At 46.0% G+C, this 12,532-nt stretch overlaps 1 protein-coding gene and 1 long non-coding RNA gene across 5 annotated transcripts in view; one reads left to right on the forward strand and one right to left on the reverse strand.

Annotated features, from left to right (window-relative positions):
* Nucleotides 1-12,532, reverse strand: part of PDE4B (phosphodiesterase 4B) — a 193,499-nt gene that overhangs the window by 14,513 nt on the left and 166,454 nt on the right. The window contains exon 1 of one of the 2 annotated variants that reach the window (XM_075097338.1): nucleotides 10,312-10,465. The exons of the other annotated variant lie outside the window; for it this stretch is intronic. Within the exon in view, the coding sequence (XP_074953439.1) occupies nucleotides 10,312-10,341 (30 nt within the window). The 5' untranslated portion in view covers nucleotides 10,342-10,465. Of the gene's footprint in view, nucleotides 1-10,311; nucleotides 10,466-12,532 lie in introns of those variants that run through there. 2 annotated transcript variants of the gene reach the window in all.
* LOC142059070 (uncharacterized) lies at nucleotides 10,707-12,435 on the forward strand. 3 transcript variants are annotated; one of them, XR_012661191.1, is made up of 3 exons: nucleotides 10,707-10,913; nucleotides 11,047-11,752; nucleotides 12,219-12,435. It is a non-coding gene; the product is annotated as an uncharacterized LOC142059070 (long non-coding RNA). The 3 variants fall into 3 exon arrangements; XR_012661192.1 differs by having other exon boundaries at nucleotides 10,707-11,752; nucleotides 12,202-12,435; XR_012661190.1 differs by having other exon boundaries at nucleotides 10,707-11,752.

A 12,532-nucleotide genomic window follows, 5' to 3' on the forward strand; every position in this document is an offset into this window, starting at 1 on the left:
CAGAAGGGCATCCCACAGCACCAGGGCACAGGCAAGGGCTTCAGCTCATGGGGTCTCCACTAAACTTCATGCCAACCAAGAGGGACAAAAGCCTCTTTGAAACTCCTATGAGAAACCTTAGTGATGGAGAATGAGTGGCAGCAAGAATGAAAACCAAGTAAGAGAAAGCCCGTGGGAGGAGAAGAGAGCTCTGGCCCCATCATTCCTCACAGTGACGTATTTTTGCCAGTCACAAGCACCAGCCACCAACACACGAGCACTCCCACAGACTTACAGTGAAGCACATGCTGAAACATTTCTCTGGATTGAGGCCTTTATCTTTACAAGGAAAACACCATAATCAGATGATCACACAAACAACTTTTAAGCAATGTTGAATCAGTTGGATTTTCTATGGAATCACCCCTTTCAGACAAGTAATCTCAAGTGGTGGACAAACATTTGAAAAAATTGCCTTTACCTCACAACCGGCTGCATAAAGTGCAAAGGGCAGCTGCTACCTTTTCACAGAGGCACAAAGCAATTAAATGGCCTCCACAAGGCTGCCCAAGCCATCTGCAGCAGAGATGAGGACAGATAAAAGACCTTGGGATTCTTATATCTGATCTTTAACCAGAAATCTGTCCCCTTCATCTCCTCCAACAGCCTTAACCTCACTCACTTTTCCAGGCTTTTAATCAGCAACGTTTTATAAATGCAGGCGGCAGTTATTATAGCACTGCTGAAAGGACTGTTGGTGCCAAACCCAGCCGAGACACCCACAGTGCTATGAGGATACCCACATACTTTGCAAAGTTTATTGCAATTTACCATCTGAATGATGCTGGCACCTAAGCAGGATTTACTTAATAACACGATACTCTTTTAAAAACAACACAGTTCAACATGGACTGAGGCATGCTGACGGTGCACTCAGTAATCACAATGTCTTCACTGCTCGTGGTGGGTATTTGGGATTTTTCCTGAGCTTCCCTTGATGTCAGGATGCTCTGGAGTGACATTGCTTCCTCTGAACTGCTTTGCCTTTTGCCTGCAGCGCCTGCGGGGAGAAAGCATGTTGCTGCCTCTCTGCACAGATCAATGACTGATGTCATGTGCAAACCTCTGTAACGATCCCTTCGTTAAATCGATTTGACAGCAAAGGGTAAAACAAACAGATTGCATGCTAGCAATGAGAAATACCAACTGCTCTGCCATAAAGCAAACAGAAGTGTTGCTGCCTTAAAGAGCTCGTGCATGACAGCAGCATGGCCCTCACCTCGGCAATTACGATAATGCCTATCAGCAACACGTGGATGTGTGCTGTTATTTTCATAATTAATAATAAACTTGGTGCCTTTTACAAAGGACATAAGCACTGATAACCTCGCTGTACAGACGGGAACTGAGGCACAAATAAGAACATGTGTGCACACACACGAGGATGTACACGGGAGGGGATGCCCACCCTGACTCAAGTGGGTTTTCCCTTAAAAAGCAGCAAAATCAGGAAACAGGCTTGGGGCTCCCTTGCCTCTATCCCAAGCTCCAATCACAGGACCATGCAATTAACACATTCAACTGATGAAAAGAAAGCAGATAATGTAAATAAGATGAAGCCCCAACTAAAATCTTTAACAACCAAATACACATGGCGGTACAGCTGACCTTCCCAGCAAGTCACAGAGGTCTAAAACCACCTGGAGGTTTGTGTGAGAAAAAGCCATCGCATTGCATAGAGTTTTCCTGTTTTGCATGTTCTGAAGTAACTGCAGAATTCATCTGAACCAAATTAAGTCTCCCAGAAATTGAATCATTCTTTGATTACCAGCAGTGACCCTTTTTCACATATTCTCTGGTAGAGGGAATCACAGCTTCTTTCCAGCTTTCCAGTTGTGCGCGCGTGCGGTAATTTCCTTGATTACCATTTGGAAAGTTCACTCACAGTTCCCCTCTCGGCTGCCCACACCACACCCTTGCTGCTCACGTTTTCTCGGCACTGGCAGCTGCAGCGTGGGGCTGAGCGCTGTCCCCAGCACAAGGCTCTGCAAGGACACAGCCATGGGGACTTCTGTGGGCACGTGGGAGGGTGGTGGGTGGCATCAGCACCAACTGCATGGCACCTCCTTCAACCACTCAACAGCTGGGTCTTCACCCCATCCAAACCAAATGCTCTGCAGGCAAAGTTTGCTTGCCTTCATTTTTGTGCAGCGGAAGAAAATTTGGCCTCGTTTATGATAGGATTTGCCAGGTTTAGGAGTTCAAGCATGCTGGGAGCATACTGGCTCTGGGGCCACCATGTGCAAATACGATGTGGAATCCAGGGCAGCATCCAGCCACCTCCCTGGTGCTTCAGCATGAAAAATCCCACCTCTTTATGAAAGAAACAACTCTCTCCCTTTTCTAGGAAGGTTAGGGAGAGCCACACAGAGGCACACACAGTTCTTGGCCTTTCCAGCCCCACGCCAGCTCCAGCAATAGTTCTGTTGTTATTCCTGTTCCTATTCTCCTTTGGAGTATTGGCATCAGAGGTGTTCCTGGTGCTTTGCACGGAGAATAAAGACAGGAGGATGTATCTGCTGCTGATGTAAATCCTTTGAAGTCGATTTATACCATCTGGGGTTCCCTGAGGCCAAGAGTCCTTATGCAAAGAGGCTGCTTAAAAAAGTTTTAGTCATTTGCAGGAGCTGAGGGCAATTTCAAGATAAAAGAGCTGCTAAGATGCTGCCGGGCTCCAGCCCGGGAGTACCTAGGGAGACTGGGGTCCCACCCTGCACTTTGATGAAGGAATCTCCGCGCAGATCTCCAGCGTGTAAAAATATTTATAAACTCTTTTCCTGGTGACCCACCCTCCTGATGCAAACATTAGATCCCTCACTCTTCCACTGCTCCTAGAAATCCTTAGAACAAAAGGATTTGTGGCACGAGGGTTACTTTTGCCTTTGATTTCCATGCAAAGGCGGCTGGGCTGAACCCTTCTCAGCTTAATTGCCCAGGTAAATCACTTCAGTTTCAGAGGTACAATTAAACTTTGGTGTAACTCCATTCATTTCAACAGCTGTTCTCCTGGGAATAATTGGACGCCCAGCACTGGGAGCTGGGAAGAGCTGACACTCACCTGCTCGTGTGACGGAACGGAAACGAGAGTCCAGCCGGAAATTATTTACATGCAGGAGGGAAATTACTCATCTGTGTATAAGGCAACCAGGTCAAACAGTAAACGTGTGATGATTTTGTCTGGACCTCTGGATGCTTGAAGGGAATGGATGTGACACTCGTGCTACTGCAGACTTTTTAAAAAATCAGATTAATCTCATTGCCTGTGTTTGAGAAGCTAGAAAAAATACTTGTAAATACCTACCTCTCCCTTCCTGACACAGATAACTTGTTCCTGTGTTGCACAGAGACACCTAACCCTTAGGCAAACAAAACTCCCAGAGTTAAGATTTTGCCTGAGCAGAGGCAGACTGAGGCTCACAGGGTGCGAATCTGACTGCCCCAGGACAGTGGTGGGTACCAAACCTGGGCACCCCCCTGCTCACTCCTGAACTCCTGAGACAGGCAGGGAAGCAGATCTCTGGCACATGAGCACTCTCTGAAGGTTAATTTTTCATTACTCTGTTTTATGCCCAAAGTAGATTTGGAAAACCTGCTGATTTTGCAGGGCCGGGGAATTTAATTTGTTGATTTGTTTTAAGTTTACAGGTCAAAAGAATGAAAATTCTTTGATTTATAGGAGCAGTAACCAGATCCTTCATCTGTGCTTTCCTGATGTTACATCACTTACAGAAAGGACTGTGTCAAACAAATTTGCAGCTGTCCTTGTTACTTCATAATTTCTATTGATTTTCCTTTTGAAGCACCAACATGAAGGATGATGGGAAGGTGCATTTAAATGTTTAAAGAAAAAAATGAGCCCATTTCACACTAATCAGTACTAAAGAAGAAATTTTTCAGACATATTTCAGTGCCTGGAGAAAAGTGGAATGGTTGCAGTCAACTATCAGTCATTAAAAAAATCAAATGCTTTTGCAACTCTTTCTAGTTCTTGTTTCCTAAAACAATATAGTTTTTAATGTGCTAGAAACAATTTTTAATGAGATACAAAGTACTATTTGGGTTTTGTTTTTTTTTTTTTTTGTTTTCCCTTCAGCTTATTTTTTAAACCAAAAAGTAAACACACGGTTATGAAATCTCCAATTTCACATCAAAGGAGAGTTGATTTATATATATGTTCAAAGGAAAGACTTTAAAGGAGTAACATCATGACCAACTTGTTGGCCTTATGTTATTAGAATAATTTAAAAATCCACAATGTAAATGTTGATAAATAAATAGCATGCTGCCATAAATCAGCATGTGGCTGCTCATGAAAGCAATAACATGTATCTGATGTAGACAGACCAATATTCAGATTTTACCGGTAAAGTTTAGCATTTCTGAAAGCAGCAGAACCTCCCTTGGGTGGGAGGTATTTACGCAACATAGGGCTTGAAAAGTGATGAAGTGGAACCGGAAGCAGGAGTGTTATCACGGGTACATTTCCAACTCATTTCCAGACAAATGAGACTTGAAATATGCAAATTGCATTAAAACGCCGGAAAGGAAAACTCCCGATAGGATCCTGCCCAAGGAAAGCACTGTGAACTAGCACTGCTTAGAAACATACTGAATTTCCTTATTTAAAAGCAGGCTTGGGGCATGTTACTCACTTGCTGGGAACTGCTAAGGCAGAAGAAAAAGCCCCTTCACCCAATGCTGGGGATTTGGTAAGGTCATGTAGAAACCACCTCGTTTACTTTCCTGAAAATGAATGTGTCATGTGTTTATAAGGTGTGCCACCTGAGTTTTTGTTGGCAAGAAAATGCCTGTATACCCTGCAGAGCCAAATCTGCTTACCACCTCCTTGATTGGGGCAGTCCTCCAGCATCTATTGCCGATGAATTCAAGGCTTGGTGTACCCAATACCATTGTGTTTGGTACCCAACAGCCCTTGGTTCAGACTGACATTTGTTTGGATTGACATAAAATACCAGGACTGAGAGAGTTTAAGATTTCATGCTGCGTGGTGTGACAAAGCACATATGGTGTGTCTCCTGGGGCAGAAAAACTGCGGCAGCAGGGTATGGCCCAAGTCTGCAGCTTGATCTGAAGCTTTTGGTTCCTTTGGAAGAAGCTCAGGTCAGTTTCTGCTTCATCCAAAATGCTCTTCCTATACTTAAGAATAGGTGTCTTCTAGCCAATTAATACATGCAGCTATATCTGGAGTCTACATGTCAGTTTATTGTATTTTGTATTAATTTCCTCACCAGTAAGCAGCAAAAAACACCTGGCACCAAAACCCTTCACCTGTTAAAATGGCACACTGCAAGAGCTCTCAATCAGACAGAAGCTCAGCAGCAGCAGTCCCCAAGGAACTGCTCTCTCTCCATCATTGAAAGGTACATTTTTTTAACATATTTTAACACATGGCACTGGAGGAGAAAAGACCACAAAAACGGCAAGCTACAGGCAAGGGGTAACTCTAACACCAGTGCTCCCAGAGCAGCTGTGTGCAGTGCAGTGAGCATTCATACCAGTTTTTCACCCCAGCGCTGCTTTTATTCTTCACTTGAACAAGAGGCGCGTCAATCAAACCAGAAACAAGCAAAAACACTTGTTCTGCAAAATCGCTTTTATAGAGTTTTACCAGGTGGAAAAATGTTTGTCATGTTAACTGCAAAAGGAATATCAGGAAGAAGAGAGACGATGAGTACCAGCCCAAGCTGAAGGCTAGGAAGCAACAGCAAAATTAAAACCTACAGCAGCTTGTTTGTTGACATAAAGTTGATTAAAGAAAGACCTGATGCAGCTGACAACATCTGTGGCCTCGAGAGCATATAGTGCTCCAGAAGGCTGCAGATCTCAGACCAAAATCTTCTGTCAGTCACACCCATGCAAACCACGCTGATGAAGCCTCGAGTGCCAAAGGAAGCCAAACAGCTACGTAAAGAGAGTCCACAAACCAGAGAGCCTCCCCAGCCGCTCGTCCCTGCCAGGGCTGGCAGGGAGCAGGCAGAGGCATCCCTGCCTCTGTGGGGTTTGGGGGTGAAATGTAAGGATATGCTGGACATTTGGCTGAAATATGCCTGGATTATATTCTCAATCTTCAGGAAAAAAAAATAACCAACAACAACTGGGACGAAAGAGCATTTGTCATTTAACAAGAGAGCAATGCAGTTAAACATGGGATTTTGTTAATCGTATGAAGGAGCAATTTAAATTTAATTTAAATTTGAGTCAGGCTCTGCAGTCATCATTTAGGCAAATCCAGCTGGGGTTTTACCTGAGTAGGAGAACAGGGTTTGGAAAATTCAAATAACTTCGTTCCCTGAGATGACTTTTCCAAGATGCCGGTAATTAGAAAAACTCTGGCAACTTTTAATCAACAGAAGCCTGTTTGCTTCAGAAAATACAGGATAAAGCGTTAAGTCCTGTGTGAAAAAGTCAGTGTAGCTCTACAATACAGTAGAAAAAAAATGTGGCTGTTGGTCCTGCCAAAATGAAAATGAGCCTGATGCAAGCACCAAAACAATATGGAATACACTACTTAATGTAAAAATATTTAAATGAAAAATCCTTCTTACATAGAGATAGGCAAATGATCTGCAGAAGGGTTTTTATGTAGCTTTTGCCCAGCTGTGCTAAACCAGCGGCAAGGTGAGGCACCACTTGTTTGTTTGCTTTAAACACAGAGCGAAGGCTTTAATCAGAGGAATCTCTCCCTCTATGAGCTCTGATGGATAAGCCTTCAAACCAATACATCTCCACAACATGTTCTGGCTTTGATAACACAACATCTTTCAATTAAGTTTCACTTAGTGCAAATATTTTTATCACCAGCTGCCCCACCAAAAGCAGTTGCTCTGCAGCTGGGTTAAAAACAAGGAGTTTGGACCCGGGCTGTGGAAACTGGCCTAGTCCACAAAATCAGGGTCAGGATTAGGATTGCATTAAATTCTTCTTTGAAATCCTTCACAGCCCACTCCCATCCTAAGTGATACTTCTCCTCTGAGATTTCATGTGTCTCCAGTATCCTCACTTCACTTCCAGAGAGGTCACTGCTCCGAACAGTTAGTCACTCTAGTCCTGCCCTCAAATCATGATTCATTTTGAACCTGCCTTTGAGCTATTATTTATTTAAGCCCCACCCTAATGTGCTATAACGTAGAAGTCTGAGAATGCAGAACTTTTAAAGCCCATCACATCCAAGTATAAGCAGAAATGTTTAAAGGACATGCTAGAAGGTCCTGGGCACTGTCGTGTCTCGGGGGATGGCAGCTCTCCGGAAAGATGGATTTGAAGCAAAATTCAAACCCCAAAGTCTTAATCTCTGCTGTGGCTGTCTAGATGTGCACCAGCAGCACGTATGGTGTGTGGCCGTGGGATCGCCCTCGTACAGGCTTTTCCCACCTGTTTACCACAACAGTCTCAGAGAATGAGAAAGCATCGACCACTCAAGGTCACTTTGCTCTAAGAGGATATCTTAAATGGTGGCACTGCTCCTGCTGGCACACCGGCACTTTTCACAGACAATGGTGCACCCTTCCAATATTTCTTTTTTTTAATATTTGAATCAGTTTAACTAAGATACCTGGAAACTGGCAGTCCAGAGGGCTTGCAAGATCAAACTATTAGATTGTTAAATAAGCCCACATATGGCCCCACTATTCCACTCCACTCTTATGACACATTTGATATAGTCAGAATGATTTATTCTAGTGGCGAAAGAGCAAGGGAGGAAGAATAGGATGGATACAGAGACAGCTACCCTCAAAGTCCATTTATGATGGTGATGAGAAATGATACACAGGACATGGCTTGGACCCAGCTCTCCATGTCCTGAACATCTATGTGGAGCTTTCAGGGGTTTCGCTGTCTGGGGCAGAGCCACTGTCCAGAGCTGGCTCCTCCCTACCCAGCAGGCGTCACTAGAACCTCATGTTCACTACTCTCAGGTACCCCTGTTAAAAAACCTGGGTCCCACACCATGCGCAGCTTTGCCTTAAAAAATATGGTGCCCTGTCCTCTAGTGCAAGGACATCCTCAACACAAATAAAATGCCATCAGATAAAACAAAGATGGAGTGAATATTCCCAACCTATAAACATCTCCTACTGCAGTGTTCATCAAGCACTATGATCATTTAGTGTCCTGCTCTGCAGAGAGCAGCTGTACATCTAAGAAACAGTCAACTGCTGTGGAGCCTGCAACCGTGTGTGTCAGGGCTCTGCAGGGACCAGCTCTGCAGGGGCAGCCGCGGAGCAGTTCCAGGGGCTGCTGTGACCAGCCCGCTGCGCTCTGGAGAGCTCTCCCAGGCGCTTAGTCGTGGATCCCTGTTTCCGTAACACGAGTCCCTGGGCGAGGGGAATACCGGCGTGCGGCTGGGGAACCGCGTGCGGAGCTCAGTGATTCATCCTGGCTTGTAAAAACAGGAGACGTGGAAGTCTCTTTGTTTCGCTGGCTGCTGCACAAGTGAACAAGCCTCTCTTTGTGCGGCGCTCAGCTATTTTAAAGCATATTAAACAAAGGAAGTTAAAGCAAAAGCAAGCGAAAGACTAAACAGCTCGGCACCACTTAAGGGAAACATCACGTACGAAGAGGACAAGATTCAGGGCTGATGGACTGGCAGAAGACAGGCGAGTGAGCGTGGAGGCTGTGCAGCCCGGCACATACGCTGCTGGCACTTGGCCCTACGCCGTGCTCGACCTCCACCATGGACCTCAGGAGTTTACATTAGGGTCCAGATGTTTATTTAGCCACTGTCTCCTGAAAGCTAGGTGCGGCCTTGCTCCTCTTTTCTGACCAAAATGCCCTTTGAAATACAAGCAAAATTAAAACAGTTATGTTTATCTTAGTGGCTTCTGGCTCACAAGCAACCAAGATAGGAGTGCAGAGTCCTGCCGTGCTGCTGCCCCGAGCTGCTGGCTGTAAACAGCTTTGGGTGGCAAGATTTGAGTCACATTATTCAGCACTTGGTAGTAACAGAGACACCTTTAAGAGTTGAAATAAGAGAGTTTAAGGATTTACTCTGCAGAATTTGTAGCTGCACTGGCAGCAATGGCAGGGAAGGATCCCCCAGGGAACAGTCCAGGGACAGAAGCGGGTTTCGAAAGTTGCAGGAGCACAAAGCAGGCACCCTGATGACAACACCTCTGTCTACTCAAAATTAGAATATCCCCACAGACCACAAATTACGTTATCTGTCCATTTAATTACTCAATGGACTGAGAAAAGCTCTAAATAAGACTGGTCTAATTTAAGGAGATGGAAAGTTGCTGCTTAGGACCATTCAGACGTACCCATTTTACGCATGATCTGGGCTGTATCCTGCACCGACAGGCAGGTAGCTCTTGAGAAAGAATACATTTTCTCCATCCCTCATTTCTATGATATTATGGCCCCATAAAAACTTGGAGCTGGCAAGACCAGCGTTTCAGCTGGGAAAAATACTTGCTCCTTTTTATGATTTGGGGGATGCACTGAGCACGTCCTCCCCCAGATCCCAAATGCTATATTAGGTAATAGAGCTGACATGGTCCTGTGCTTCTGTCTGCAGGACAAGCGAGGCTGCAGAGAGCTGCCTAATGCCAAACGCAACACTACAGGGTGGCCAAGAGAGAAAATACCCCCTTTTTATCAGCAGGCCCATGACTCACAAATCCTTCTGAGGCACAGCAGTTGCCTGAGCTGGAAGCTGGACAGGGTGACAAATGCAGGAAAAAAAGAATATATATGTTACAATAATGTAAATATGTGTGGTCTGCTTCTGCAGGCAGCACTGAGCGCCTACAGAGCTTTACAGGTAATTCTGTTTCATCGCAAAGCTCCAGTGCCATACTCTGCTCACAGCAAAAGATGAGTGTAATGTCAGGAAAATAAATTCCCTTCATGTTGCTTTCATTCCCTGCAACCAGGTAGTTTTCCAGGTAGCTTTTTCTGTAATTTAGAAAGTTGAGGGCACCATTGCACAGTCAGTGCACAGTTTAGCAGAAACTGGCAGCTGGAGCAGCAAGGGGCACAGGCTGGTTTGCAGGTCAGGCACTGCTCTGGTAATGCGTCAGGACTCACGGACACTGACGACCGCACACCCGGGGAACGGAGTTCCCCTCTTTGCCAGTTTTATGTCCGATCCCTGCACATAGGACTGTAGGGTCCCACTGTGCAAGCAGCAGTGCTCCCTTGGTTCACAGTGATGTCAGTGCAATCAGGCTCGTTAGCTCACAGTAAGATTAGCCACTCATTTCCTCACTTCTCCTGTAATTAACTCACATCTTAAAAAAGTATACGCACATGTTTTAACTGATGTTTTCCAAAAACCATCAGCTTATAGTCAGGATGCTGTCCTGCATGGCGTTTCCCCCCAGCGTTCCTTTCTGGCGCAGGACTTCGGAGAATCACCCTGTGAACACGTATGCCGAGATCCTCCCTCTCTGCCTGCTGTTGTTGCAACTCTGGATTTTCTAAACTACGTCTGTCAGGAAGGAGACAGGAAATTCGAGTCACACTTGCAACAGCTGTGCCATGCCTACTATCAGTCTCAAATGACGTAGTTTGGCTTGGGTGGCGCAGGGCCAGGAACTCGGTGAGAGCGGAGGTCAGGAAGATAGGTCACTGTTTATACTGCTCTTGCACTTGGGAGCATGCTGAGTCTATTTGCTTTCTTCCTATCTATACTGTTTCTCTTTCCGTTTTTCTTTAATAATGTGGATCCCAAGCATCCTGTTTTCAAAACATCTGACTGTTTTGCTATTTACCGGTGACAAATCTAAATGCCCTTGGCTGAAGCAGGCAGTCGAGCTGGACACTTGGCAAACGGGAAAAGCTGACCAATTAAGGGCCCCTGCAGCCCCCTCCTGAAGATGCACCTTTCCGACCCAACGGCTTCTCGCACTGTAAGATCACTCTGCAGATTGTACAGCTGCCACCAAAACCCAAAAACCACAAACCCGCAAACTAATTTGTGTCAATATTTACTGCTGATGAGGAAAGCGAGGTGTGAGGCCATTTTATGCTTTTCTTTTACAGCTGAAAATGATACTGGAAGTTGACCAAAAAGTGCAGACATTTCAGAAACTGGTTATGAAAGAACAAAGTTTCGTGAACCTTTTGCTCGACCCAGCTGCAAGCCATTTGCACACAGAGGGATCACAACTTTTAATTGCTACAATAAGGGATTTAGTTAGTCTTTCACCTTCAAGAGTCCAGATATGGCACTTGGCAAAAAAAAAAATAATCTCAAAATGAAGGGCATCAGCGTCCACATTGGAGGTGCAGCCTTCTTTGCAGCCTAAACCCTTCTCAACTTTCACCCTGGCTTCCCCCAGGACGAACTCAAAAAAACCCGATATTCCTTTCTTGAAAGCTCGGTCTGTAAAAATTTTATTGCTTCCTTTGCCCCTGCACGTCGTGGTAATCACTAGAAGAGGAGGAAGCTGAAATAACACGGGGTTTCTTCGCTCAACTTTTCCCATAAAATCAGTTTGTGATCCCGCGTTTCTGATTTCATTAATTTCCAAATTAGGAAAATAAACCAAAAACATCGGGTTCGTGCAGTACAACTCTGAACTGGGTTTAACCGTGGCAACAGGTCAAAGGCAAGGCTGCAGCGGGCACAGCCCCCATCCCAACGACCGAGCAAGCTCCGTCTGGGACTGTGTGACCTGCTCCATCGGACAACGCACGGCTTCAAACACGGCGCGAACGCCTGGGCGCAGACACCGCTCTTGAGAAGGCAAGGCGCGGGGATGGGGAGCAGCAGGGCTGCCCCGGCGCGGATGGGGAGCAGCAGGGCTGCCCCGGAGGTGCGAAGGCTCCGCTGGCAGCCAAGCGCTGCCCCGGGCAGCGGCTGGGATCAGAGCGGGGAGGTGGCTCCGGCCCCGGGGGAGGGAGCGCCTCCCATCCAGCAGCAGCCACCCCGGCAAATTAAGGGCTGACTTGGGGAGATGCTGAAGCGAAAATCGGCTGATGCTTTGGCTCGGCAGGACGGAGCTGGGGAGCCCGGCTCCAGCACGGGGAGGCGGGGGCAGGAACGTCAACTTGCAGAAGTTGCACAAAGGCGTTCAGACCCCGCATTTCGCGTTCTTTCCTCTCTGCTGTTTCTCAGTATACTCTCGGGACTCTCCGCTCTCCCTCCTGCTTCTCTGACTTTTAGGACAGAGTACTTTTCTTACTTTATTTTAGCACTTTACTCCTCGCAGAAAAACCTGAAGCTCCCCTTTCGTTCACGGCGCGTTAGAAACTGAAGGTCCCGGGAGGCGGGCGAGCAGCTCCTCTCGGAGCTCATTCCCTCTGCACGATCTTTAACTTCGCACCCTCATCATGTGCTGGCAAGCGATGCCGAGCCAGCCCACCACATTAAAAACGAAATTAAACGCTTACCGAAAGACAAAACAGCAATAAAATAATGTACCACAATGTTTAGAGTTTGCCATTATTACGGACAGACAACAATGAAGATAATTGGCTTTTTAAGCGATAATTTGTTAAATGCGGGCGTTTTCACAGTGTTCCT

The sequence above is a fragment of the Phalacrocorax aristotelis genome, chromosome 6, assembly GCF_949628215.1.
Source record: "Phalacrocorax aristotelis chromosome 6, bGulAri2.1, whole genome shotgun sequence".
NCBI classification, from domain to species: domain Eukaryota; kingdom Metazoa; phylum Chordata; class Aves; order Suliformes; family Phalacrocoracidae; genus Phalacrocorax; species Phalacrocorax aristotelis.